The sequence below is a fragment of the Humulus lupulus genome, chromosome 5 (genome assembly GCF_963169125.1).
Source record: "Humulus lupulus chromosome 5, drHumLupu1.1, whole genome shotgun sequence".
Classification (NCBI taxonomy): Eukaryota; Viridiplantae; Streptophyta; class Magnoliopsida; order Rosales; family Cannabaceae; genus Humulus; species Humulus lupulus.
In genome coordinates this window covers 174,189,796-174,201,448 of record NC_084797.1, presented here as the reverse complement: position 1 = coordinate 174,201,448, position 11,653 = coordinate 174,189,796, and the positions used below count along the sequence as shown (strand labels likewise).

Here is an 11,653-nt window from a genome sequence, read left to right as displayed (position 1 = left end):
AAAATCACAAGGCACACTTCATTACTTATCTTGTGTTAATTGTCCTGAGCAAAATTCAATGGTTGAACGAAAACACCAACATTTACTCAATGTTGCAAGAGCCTTAATGTTTCAATCATGTGTTTCTTTAATATATTGGGGTGATGTTGTTCTTATAGCCACCTACTTGATCAATCGGCTTCCCTCCAAGCCTCTCAAAAATATTACGCCATATGAGGTATTACACTCTAAAACTCTTACTTATGATCATTTAAAATGTTTTGGCTGCTTGTGTTTTGCTTCCACTTTGCCAAGCTCAAGAAATAAGTTCTCTCCACGAGCTCTACCTTGTCTCTTCCTAGGGTATCCCCAAGGTATGAAAGCCTACAAAGTCATGGACCTAACAACAAATAAAATATTCATATCTAGAGATGTTATTTTTTATGAGAAAGTTTTCCCTTTCCTCTCTAATAGATCTATTGACCACATTAATTCTTTATTTTCTAATATTCATTCTTCATTGTCCTTGCATGTACCAAATGGATCTGCTGCCGATGATCCTTCTTCCCTAGAAATGGACATTTCACAAAGGCAACAACACCATTTCGGCATTGACAATAACCCCAATGAAGTCATTACTAGAACAGGGAGGTCTTCTAAACCTCCCTCCTTTTTACAACAATATCACTGTTATCCTCCACTCAATATCCTTTATCTGACTGCCTTGATTATTCTAAATTGCATCCTTCCTTCGTACTATTATTTGCAATGCTAGCTCCATAAGTGAACCTACATCTTATAGAACAGCTAGGCTCTCTTTAGAATGGTCCAATGCCATGAATGAAGAACTAAATGCTTTAGACAATAACAACACTTGGACAATAGTTGACCTTCCCCGGACACATAAACCGATAGGATGTAAATGGATATACAAACTTAAGAGAAATTCCAAGGTTCGAAAGATATAAAGCTCGATTAGTTGCTAAAGGATATACTCAACAAGAAGGCATTGATTATTTTGACACCTTTGCCCCTGTTGCTAAAATGGTCACTGTTAAACTTTTGTTGGCCATTGCTGCCCATTATTATTGGCATTTACACCAATTAGATGTCAATAATGTCTTTTTGAATGGTGACCTTGATGAAGAGATTTACATGTCTCTACCTCAAGGATACACACTTAAGGGGAAGAAAACTAATTTTCTCAAACCAGTTTGTAAACTTAACAAGAGTCTATATGACCTTAAGCAAGCTTCCAGACAATGGAACACTAAGCTCACTACTTTCTTACTTGCATATGGTTTTCAACACTCACATTCAGATTATTCTTTGTTCATTAAACATGACACTACTCATTTCTTGGCTCTCTTAATCTATGTTGATGATGTTATGATTGTTAGCAACTCTACACATGCTATAAACACTCTTATTCTTTACCTATCATCTTGTTTTCAATTAAAAGATCTTGGTGAACTAAAATTCTTCCTTGGTCTTGAAATTGCTAGGAATAACAAAGGCCTTTTCCTATCTCAGCGAGGATATGCTCTCCAAATCCTTGAAGACAATGGCACACTTGGATGCAAGCCTACATCTTCACCCATGGATGTCAACCTCAAGTTATCTGCTGAAGATGGTGAACTTCTTAAGGACCCAAAAGCCTATAGAAGACTCATTGGCCACCTCATCTACTTGACCATCACTCGGCCTGATCTATCATATGTCATCAATAGATTGAGCCAATTTGTTTGTTCGCCTCAGCAGCCCCATTATCAAGCCGCTCTCAAAGTGCTACACTACATCAAAACCACTCCCGGTCGTGGTCTCTATTATCCTACCAGCAAGGACTTTATCACTACCACTCCTTGGCCCTTAGATACTTCCATCAAAGTTTTATGTGATGTTGATTGGGCCGCTTGCCCAGACACTCAACGTTCTATTTCAGGTTTTTGTGTGTTTTTCAACAACTCTTTGGTCTCTTGGAAATCAAAGAAACAACACACCATCTCTCGCTCTTCCGCTGAAGCTGAGTATAGATCAATGGCTAATGCCACCTCTGAAGTTATTTGGCTACTCTCCTTACTCAAAGAACTTGGTTTTCCTCAAACAAAACTAGTTCTTCTTTATTGTGACAGCCAAGCAGCTCTTCATATCTCTTCCAATCCTGTCTTCCATGAACGCACAAAGCACATAGAGATAGATTGTCACTTAGTTCGAGACAAAATCAAGCAAGGAATCATCAACACTTGACACGTGTCTACTCACAACCAGCTCGCTGACATCCTCACCAAAGCTTTTGCCATCACCTTAATTTCACTTTCTTGTCTCCAAGATGGGCCTTCTCAACATTTTTGCCCCATCTTGAAGGGGAGTAACAGAAAACATATTTTAGTTGAGTTGTTAGTTTTTATTTAATTGGTTGGGGTTTGTTTGTTAGTTGTTATTGGGTAGTTTTTTTTTTGGGCTCTTGCTTTAGACCCTATATATACCTTGCTTTTCAGTGTAAATTAGAAATATACAACTTTCTTTTCTTTTTATAAAAAAGATCAGTTTTTTTCTCAGGCCCATTTTGTTTTCTCTGTTGGACCGTGAGTTTTTTGTTTTGCTATTAAGAGGTGACTGCTACTTCTCGGATTCAAACCTAGATCGAGAACTGAGTCTAAAACTCAAGCTCAGGAACAATAGGTTTCCTTAGATTTTCCTTCATGCTCTAGCTCCCATATTATCGAGAACAAAACTTCGCATATTGCCTCTACCTCGAGGTGGCCTCCTCAACGTCGAGTTTATCAGTTAATTGACTTATAAGCATGCAGCTAGGACCCTAATTGTAACGACACGCTATGGACTGATCTGGTTTGGAGGTTAGCTTAGAAACCTCCATGTAGACCATCTAGGAAATAGTGTCGCACACAATTCTCAATCCTAGTTCAATCACTACATGGGCACCTCCCTTTTTTTGATAAAGCACAATAGCTACCATATATTTCCCTAGGATAACACTCCTTGCATGCGCTTGTGGCTAGCTCCTAACTAAAATAGATCAACGGTCGAGGTTTATCCTAAAAAGTCCCATCGTATCTAACAGCTAGGAGCAACCTTGGTTTTCCTATTAAAAGAAGTCCACCAATCTTACTATTCCAAGCTAAAGCTTGATAATCACATTCTCTTTCTAAAAATATTCTCTCGAACCCCATAAACGCATTCCTCATGCATAAACTACCAAAGTATTACCTTGATTCCTTGCAAGTCTCATAAAAGAGAGGTGACTTTGTGACCTAATCTTAACTAAAACTAAGTCTAAAGTTCAAAGCTCAATAACGATTGATGTCCTCGAATTCCCCCTCATACTTTCTTATAGTATTGAGAATAAAATCCAAACTCAACAACTCACATAATCAAATTGTTGACCAAACTTACCTTTCACTTTTCAATTGGATGAAAATGTACATTATGTTTCAAATTAGAAAAGTAGTTTTATAAAGACTACCATGTTAACAGGTTCTACATATATCTTTAAAATTTTCTATATATAAAAAAATGTGGAGATAACGGAAATTCTTAGTTTTAACGATTTTTTTGTTAACTTTAACAGAATATTACAAATATTTAATGGAATATACTTTTAAAATTTATTAAAAATAGATATATTTATTAATTGTGTTGACATCGCTTTTCGTCAACTTAGATATAAAGAGCACTAAATAATGTTGCAGGAAAATCATAAGAATTCACAAGTTTTTTACGTGGTTCAGCAGTTAAAATCTGCCTAGTCCACGAGTCGATATTATTTCTCTCAATACTCTCTCAAAGCTTTTTTCAGGAAGCAATTTGGCAGAGTATTCTCTAGTACAATTTGTGCGTGAGTACAAATGAAATTCCCCAGGATATTTATAGAACTGGTTGACAGAATATATTCCCCTTATTTGGGGAAGTTACAATCAATCATTCAAATTTGAAATAAATACAAATAAATGCATTAATTACATAATATCCCATGATAATAGGGATTTAATTATCTGATAACAACAAATCACTAAGGAATAGGGATTTCCTAACAGTTGTTGTGTGCAAAATGCGTCGCTGAGCTCGATTGTAAGGCTAATGCACTTTTCGAGATCGATCCAAACTTCGAGCTCGTCATTCTAGTCCACCTCATCCTCATTTAGTGACTTTGCCAATCTCACTTTTCGGAGAAGATCAGTGCCTTCGAGCTTGCAACTTAAGTTCAAACAATGTCACTCATGCCCGAGTGTTAATAATTGACCAGACTTGGAATCATGTCAATTTATACAGCCAACACTTGTTATTTTTTAGCTTAACCATTTTGAGCATATTTATTTATTCTCGAAATTTGGGTGTAATATATTATATTAATATAAATTCAAATATTATAAAATATCATTATTATAATAATATTTAATATAAAACTAGATATTTTATAATTATATTAATATAAATGTAAATATTATAAAATATCATTGTTGTAATAATATATAATACATAATCTTAATTTTTATTAAAAATTTTATTATTTATATTTATAAAGAAAACATGTTTTTTATTAGTTAATGTAACTTAACTAAATATATATTTGTTGACCACGATTTTGGCCAACTGCGAGTAGACACAAAAACAACAGTAAACCTTGAATTATTAATAAATAACATAAGTAATTTTATAGTGGTTCAGCCCCAATTTGTTGGTAATAGCCTAATCCACTTGGAGTTGTAATATATGTAGCCTACGCTTAATATCAGATGAACCTGAGTCAACTGAGTTTCTCAAGTGTAAGTAGAAAAGTACAGTGTTTCTCTCTCTAAACTCTCAGAAAATGCTCCCAGAATGCCCCAAGTGATAGTCCCAAAGTCTCCAAACTAGAGAGCTTTTCCAGTCTCCAAAAATCTGATCCCTCCCAACGATGCCATGAGCCATTTATTTATAGGCTCATGGATTGTACATGAGAAATATCCTTTTTTGACGGGGTCCTTGGTTGTTTCAACCAACTTTAATTAATAAAATAATTAAGAAATCCAAATTATAACAATATAGTTATTACTTCGGGATATCTGAGAGATTCGTGCGGTAGTTACGAGCAATTCGAGTTGAAGTTGTTACTGAGGCTTTATTGAAGAGTCACTGAACAGTTAACTCCTAATATTTTGTTCCGTCCGGTCGACCAAATCCATTCCCCGATGTAGCTAGTCGGCTATATCACTTTGCTTGTCGAAAAAAACATCTTGTGAAGTAACCGGTCGGCCAAAACACATTACTGATCGGATAGCAATATTCTCTGATGTGACTGGTCGGGCAAAACAACATCCTGTTTGGGTAGAATTCCTCACTGGTCGGTGTAAAGCCTTACCTGGTCGGCAAATCACTTCCTGACCAGTAATATCACAACTCTGTAGGTCAACTTCCAAATCTTTGAATTTCCTTGGTCAACACATTTTTTTGTTATTAATGTGTCATTTACTGACCATGCATTTCCACTTGTCCCCTCTGATTGCCACTTCATCGAACAAAATTGTGGGGATAACATTTGCCCCCCAAGTTTATTATATGATTTTCTCATATGATAAACTTTTCTTCTAACTCCTCACAAGGCTCCGTAGTAAATTTAATAATTATTGTGTCTTAAAATTCCAAAAATGACCTTTGGCACTCTCCTGCATTTTTCAAATAAAGGTACAATTAAATTTTTTAGTCCACTAAAAAAGCAGTTACTAATTTCCCATAAAGTATGATAATGGGATACACAAAACTGAGGAGTCGAGGACTCCCTCCTTTCCTATAAATAACCCCATTCATGCCCCACTTTCTTATACCAAAACAAGCACCATAAAAAAGAAAACTCCTCCTTGCTGTGGCCAACCTCTTCATCAAGGCTTCGTGTCTCTCCAAGCAATTTCAAAGGAAAATTTCAAGAAACCCAAAACTCTTCCACCCATTTGAGTAAGTTTTATCTTCTTGATCTTTACTTTCAAGCATTTTAAGGTTTAAAATTCTGCACAAAAACTTGTTAGAACATGTACATGTCAAAACCCCCTTTTGGAATACATTCTTCGAATTTTTGTGATGAATCTTTGTAAAATAGAGATTTTGTGGCTGATTTTGTGTAGTTTAGGCTTTGGGTTAGTCAATTATTCCTTCAATTTTATGAAATTTTGAAGAAAAAATGATTTCCCATTCAATATTGTATTTTCGGGTTCATGAGTTTAAGATGAGCATTTGACATTTTCTTGAGACTTGTTGAACCCTAGAAATTCCACTTTTTGATCTTGTTTGCACACCCCAAGATTAGGAAAATATGTTTATGCTTCACGTTATGCTCCATACCTTTTGGTCGGTCAGATTCCACTTAATTTATAGCTACTAGGACACCTTCAGCACCTTGGAACATAAACATCTTCTCGACACAACTCCTTAGCCGCTCGGACACCCACCTAGCCGCTCAGACACACACCCATCTGTTGGGACACACGCCTAGGCGATCGAACACACCATAAATCCTTGGAACTCAAACATCTTCTCGGCAGCACTCCTTAGCCGTTCGAACATGCACCCAGCTGCTCGGACACCCACGTAGCCGATCGGACACACCATAGCCGCTCGGACACACCCTAGCTGCTCGGGCCCCTTGCAGCTGCTCGGGTTTGGCAAATGCTTTTAATCCCTCAGGCTTGTGAAAAAACTTTAAGGTTCATGCATTTGGGCACTAAAAATTTCTGATTATTATTATTGCTCTCATACATTTTTATCTAGGAAGTAAGAGAAAATACTTTACTAGGCAGTAAAATATTTTTACTGCTCAGAGAAAGTACTTTACTAGGTAGTAAATATATTTTCTTCGCATTCATTTTTTTGTGTTTGTTTGGTTCACTCACATCCCCGTATTTTTTTGTAGATGAATCGTTTCGACTACAATGGAGGTGACAACCATACAAACTCTGATTCTTCATCTCCTAAATCGAGCAAAACTCCTCAAAGTAGTGATTCTTCACCCAAATCTCCTAGCAACCGTACTCTCGAGGATCGCCTTCATTGTCTTAAAAAAAATCCTTGCTCGGTCCTCTCTATACTTCCTTCACGAAGAGAAGTATCTCAAAAATCAGTGTCAACATTTGCCAATGAGGGTAAAAAAAATCCAATCGACTCCCTCAAGAACAAGATCATCAAGTAGCTCGTAGAGCGACACAAAAGATAGTGGAATACGATCCATTAGCTAGAGAGCATTTGGTAAAAGAAGCTCAAATTGAAGCTTCTTCAAGGCCTCCTCACCAGGTCCGGAAAGCTGGTAAACCAAGGAAAAAGGCTACCCAAACTTTTACAACTGAGATTCAACAATCAGCTACACTTAAGCTGAGGAAAGAAGAAGATCGTGTGCCTTCCTGGTTTGTATCTAAACCTTCTAATCTAAAGTCTAAAATGTTTGATAAGCATATTCAGACTTTGGGTCTTGAAGGAGTAAATGTGATATGTCCGCAACCTCACGAGAAGCTAATAATCTAGATACCATGTTTATGCATGAGCTACTATCCATCTGCATTCTTTCTTTCAGTCAGTAGCAGATTACTTCAATGTTTATCCCTTCTAGATTGCTCCAAATGGAATTCAAGCACTGTCTACTCCATATATTCTCTATCACTTCCAAGGCTGGAATCCACCTACTCCTCATGAAGTGCATTACCTTTTCAATTTTAGGACCAACCCCAGCCACAAGAATACAGGATTTCTCCACCTCTTCCATAGGCAAAAAGGCATCAAATACCTCCATGGTATCGCTCATAAATCGAATCATGAAAAATATTACACGAAATACTTTCTTTCTTTAGATATTAGGGCCAACAACTTGGCTTTTACACATGCAAGCCCTTTTCATCAACCTTTATAAACCAGGGAAATGTATTCCCAAGCAGAAGAACTTGCTAACATGCACACAGAAGAGAAAGATGTCAAGGAGTTGGTCAACTTGGAAAATCTTCAATTGTTGGGGTTGTTACCAAACAATCAAAACATCATAGAAGGTAGTACTACTGAATAAGCAAGCACAACCGACCAGTCAAATGTTGATACTGAAGTAGTGACTGACCAGTTCTCTCCTGAACTATCTCCCCAGTCATGGCGACCAAGTGATCTTATTATTAGGGAACCTCTTCCTGAAGATCCTCGTAGACATGCCTTTCCTACTAGGCTTGGGAAAGGAAAAAATATGGAACTTCTTAGAGAAGACATCGTCTGAATATGAAGATCACCTTCTCGATGAAATTCTGAACTCAGGTTTTTCTTCAAATAATAATCATAGTTTGTGTGGGATCTATAAAGTCATGTGGTCATAGTAAAAATTTTATTTACATATATTTATCTCTCATTTCCACTGATCAGCTTTGTGCTTCACTGTTTTTTAGATCCAGATATGTTTAAGAAATTCAACACTTCCTCTGCCCAAAAGAGGAAACCTGGTGAAGGTAGTAGCTCAAACCCTCCAAGGTTGCGAAGACTGTACTGACCAGCCAGGGGAGATTATCCGACCAGCCTATCGCTATCCCACGATTGACTCCTCCATTCTGCTAGCATAACAACTACCCGACCTGCTGACTTAAGTGAGCCCCCTCGCATTGTTGGTGAATATGGAAAGGAGTTATTAGACCACACTCTTCATCATGCAACAATAACTCAAACCTTTGAGTCTTTACCCCGACACACTGTTGAAGTTCTACTGCAAAGAGGCCTTGCTTAAATAATGAATGTAAGCATCTTATCATCAAGAGCTCACACTTTCCTATTGATTGTTCTTATTCCAAATAGTTTTCTGCTATCTATTGCAAGGACTTATCATTATCAGTCATGCTCAACACCAAGTAGTAGACTATAAGGAGTTGATTAAAGTCTTGAATGATCAATTGGTGGAATCTCAAGCGAAGATTGAAACCTGACCAAGTCTGAGAAAGATCTTCAAGACAAGACTGAGCAGGCAGAGAAAATAATTGCTGACCGAGATAGAACCTTGAAGGAGTTGACTGATGAGAACAACAAGCACATCCAAACCATCAAGACATTGACCGACTAGTGGGAGAAAAATATTCAAGAGATTGAAGAGCTGAAACAGGACAAGGAAACTGATCTGGCTCGTTATGAAGAAATCTGCTTCAACTGCTTCTACCAGATTTGGATGTTAAACAAACCTCTTAACCTGGACTTTCTTTCTGAAGAAGCAAAGGCTGAGGAGCTTGCTAAATGTAAAGCCAAGGCTGCCGAGGAGGCAGCTCTCCCAGCTAGCACTATGTCTACCTCTCTTGTTCTATCCTTCCGACCAGAGGAGGTCCCTAATGTTGAGGACAGTGTTGACCAACCAAGAAACAGTTTACCCGACCAGTGAGCATTTTGGGCCGACCAGAGAGCATACTCAACTTGACTAATGAAAACTTTGTTCGCAGCCAGTAGTTTATTTCTTTTTCTCATACATTGGTGAAGACAATTACTGCTCAGTAGCTATTATATTTTGCTCATATAGCTGAGCTGCTTGACACTTTACTTTACTTTTCTTAAAACATTCCAAGTCTTTTGTGAATAGTAAAGTCTCTTTGAACTATGCCATGAATTTTTCGCATGAGTACTTAGTTTTCTAACTTAGAAATTACAGACATTTCATAAGTCCCTGCTAAGTATACTTTCTCACACTCTTATTTCTCTAACATTTTTATGAGCATAATGTTTAATTTCACACGAATACCTGCTTCTAACTTCAAAATTTGAAAAAATTCTCAAGTTACTTAAGCTTTGTGGGAAACGTTAGCTTAATGGCCTTTTTCGACTTCAAATGTTTACAAGTCAGCCTAAAAATAGATATATTAACTCGTGCTCTTATTGCCTGTGTTAAATTATATACCAGTATACCCCATGTGCCCCCCAAGTGATCAAGGGTTGAAAGACCCTTGGTAACTTGCTACTTGATCGAATCTGTTCGAGCAGTTAATTACTCGTGAAACACGTAGAATATATGGAAAATATTCGAGCAGTTGAACACTACTTGATTGTACGGAGCAGTTAAACACTGTCCGATTTTACCGACCAGTTGAACACTGTTCAAAATATTAACACACGTGCATATTTGTAGCAAGAATAGACCACGCTGCGCGTAGTCTCTTTTATTACTCATAAATTAGAAAAGGACAAAACGTGTCTAATAATGAGTCTCAAACAAACAAAAATTGTTTAAAAACAAATGACTGGTCAACAAATAACCAGATCATAAACATACTTAAATAACAAGTAAAACGCTTGAATCTAAGCTACCACTATGCAAGTGGTATTTATTGATAATATTTCCTCAGGTGCTCGCCATTCCAGTAGTTTCTGATTAGCTCACTGTTCAACATAGAATGTTTGTAAGTGCCTGGTGGTAGGACTTGCTGAATCTGATACGGTCCTTCCCAATTTGATCCTAGCACTCCAGCTCCTTAGTCTTTGATGAACACTCTTCTAAGAATCAAATCTCCAACATGGAACTTTCGATCTTTAACTCTGGAATTGAAATAGCGAGCCACCCTTTGTTGATGAGCAGCAACTCTCATGCTCGCCTTTTCTCACTTTTCTTCAATAAAATTTAAAGATTCAGCCTGTAATTGATTGTTCTTGTCCTGGTCATAAGGTCTTCTTCGATGGGACGGGGGGTCGATCTCGACCGGTATCATGGCTTCATAACCATATGCCAAGGAAAAAGGAGTATGACCAGTCCAAGCAGTGGTTCTGTACGACCAGAGGACTTCTGGTAATTCTCCCGCCCAACATCATTTAGCTTGTTCGAGCCACTTCTTCAAGGTGTCTTTCAACAATTTTTTTATCACTTCTACTTTCCCATTCGCCTGTGGGTGAGCCACCGAGGAGAAGCTCTTTGTAATGCCATGCCTAGCACAAAAATCAGTAAATAGATCACTATCAAATTCGGTACCATTATCAAACACTATCTTTTTTGGCAGGCCATAGCGACATATGATATTTTTCACTACAAAATCTAACACTTTCTTTGAAGTGATCGTGGCTAATGGTTTAGGTTCAATCCACTTAGTAAAATAATCCACAGCAACTATTGCGAACTGCATTCCTCCTTTTCCTTTGGGTAGTCTCCCGATCAGATCAATTCCACATACTGCAAAAGGCCAGGGACTTTGCATTTGTTTTAAAATATTTGGAGGTGCTCTGGGTATCTTAGAAAATCTCTGACACTTATCACATTTCTTCACATATTCCATGGTGTCCTCTTCATTTTAGGCCAGAAAAATCCTTGTTGCAAAAACTTTTTAGAGATACTTTGCCCCCCAGCATGATCTCCGCAAAATCCTTCATGTACTTCGGTTAACAGGTTTTTCGACTAGTCGGGCGTCACACACCTGAGTAGTGGCATAGAGTACTCTCTTCTATATAAAACCCCCTCCATCATGACAAACCGAGCATCCTGTCTCATTGTCCTCTTGGCATCATTGCGGTCATCTAGTAAGGTCCCTTGTTCGAGGTACGTGATGATGGGTGTCATCCAAGTGTCAGTTACAGTAATTGGCATTGCCTCCTGCTCGGTGATACTTAGGTTTGCTAAGTATTCAACTGGTACTATGTTCAGAGTGTCAGCATCCTTTGCACTGGCTAATTTTTCCAAGGCATTTGCGTTGGAGTTCTGCTCTCA

General features: G+C 37.7%; 1 protein-coding gene across 1 annotated transcript; it reads left to right on the top strand.

Annotated features, from left to right (window-relative positions):
- The first annotated feature begins 1,023 nt into the window (after positions 1 to 1,023).
- Positions 1,024 to 2,226, top strand: LOC133779705 (uncharacterized mitochondrial protein AtMg00810-like). The gene has a single exon (XM_062219631.1). The coding sequence runs from the start codon at positions 1,024 to 1,026 to the stop codon at positions 2,224 to 2,226; it is 1,203 nt and encodes a 400-aa protein (XP_062075615.1).
- The last annotated feature ends 9,427 nt before the right edge of the window (positions 2,227 to 11,653 follow it).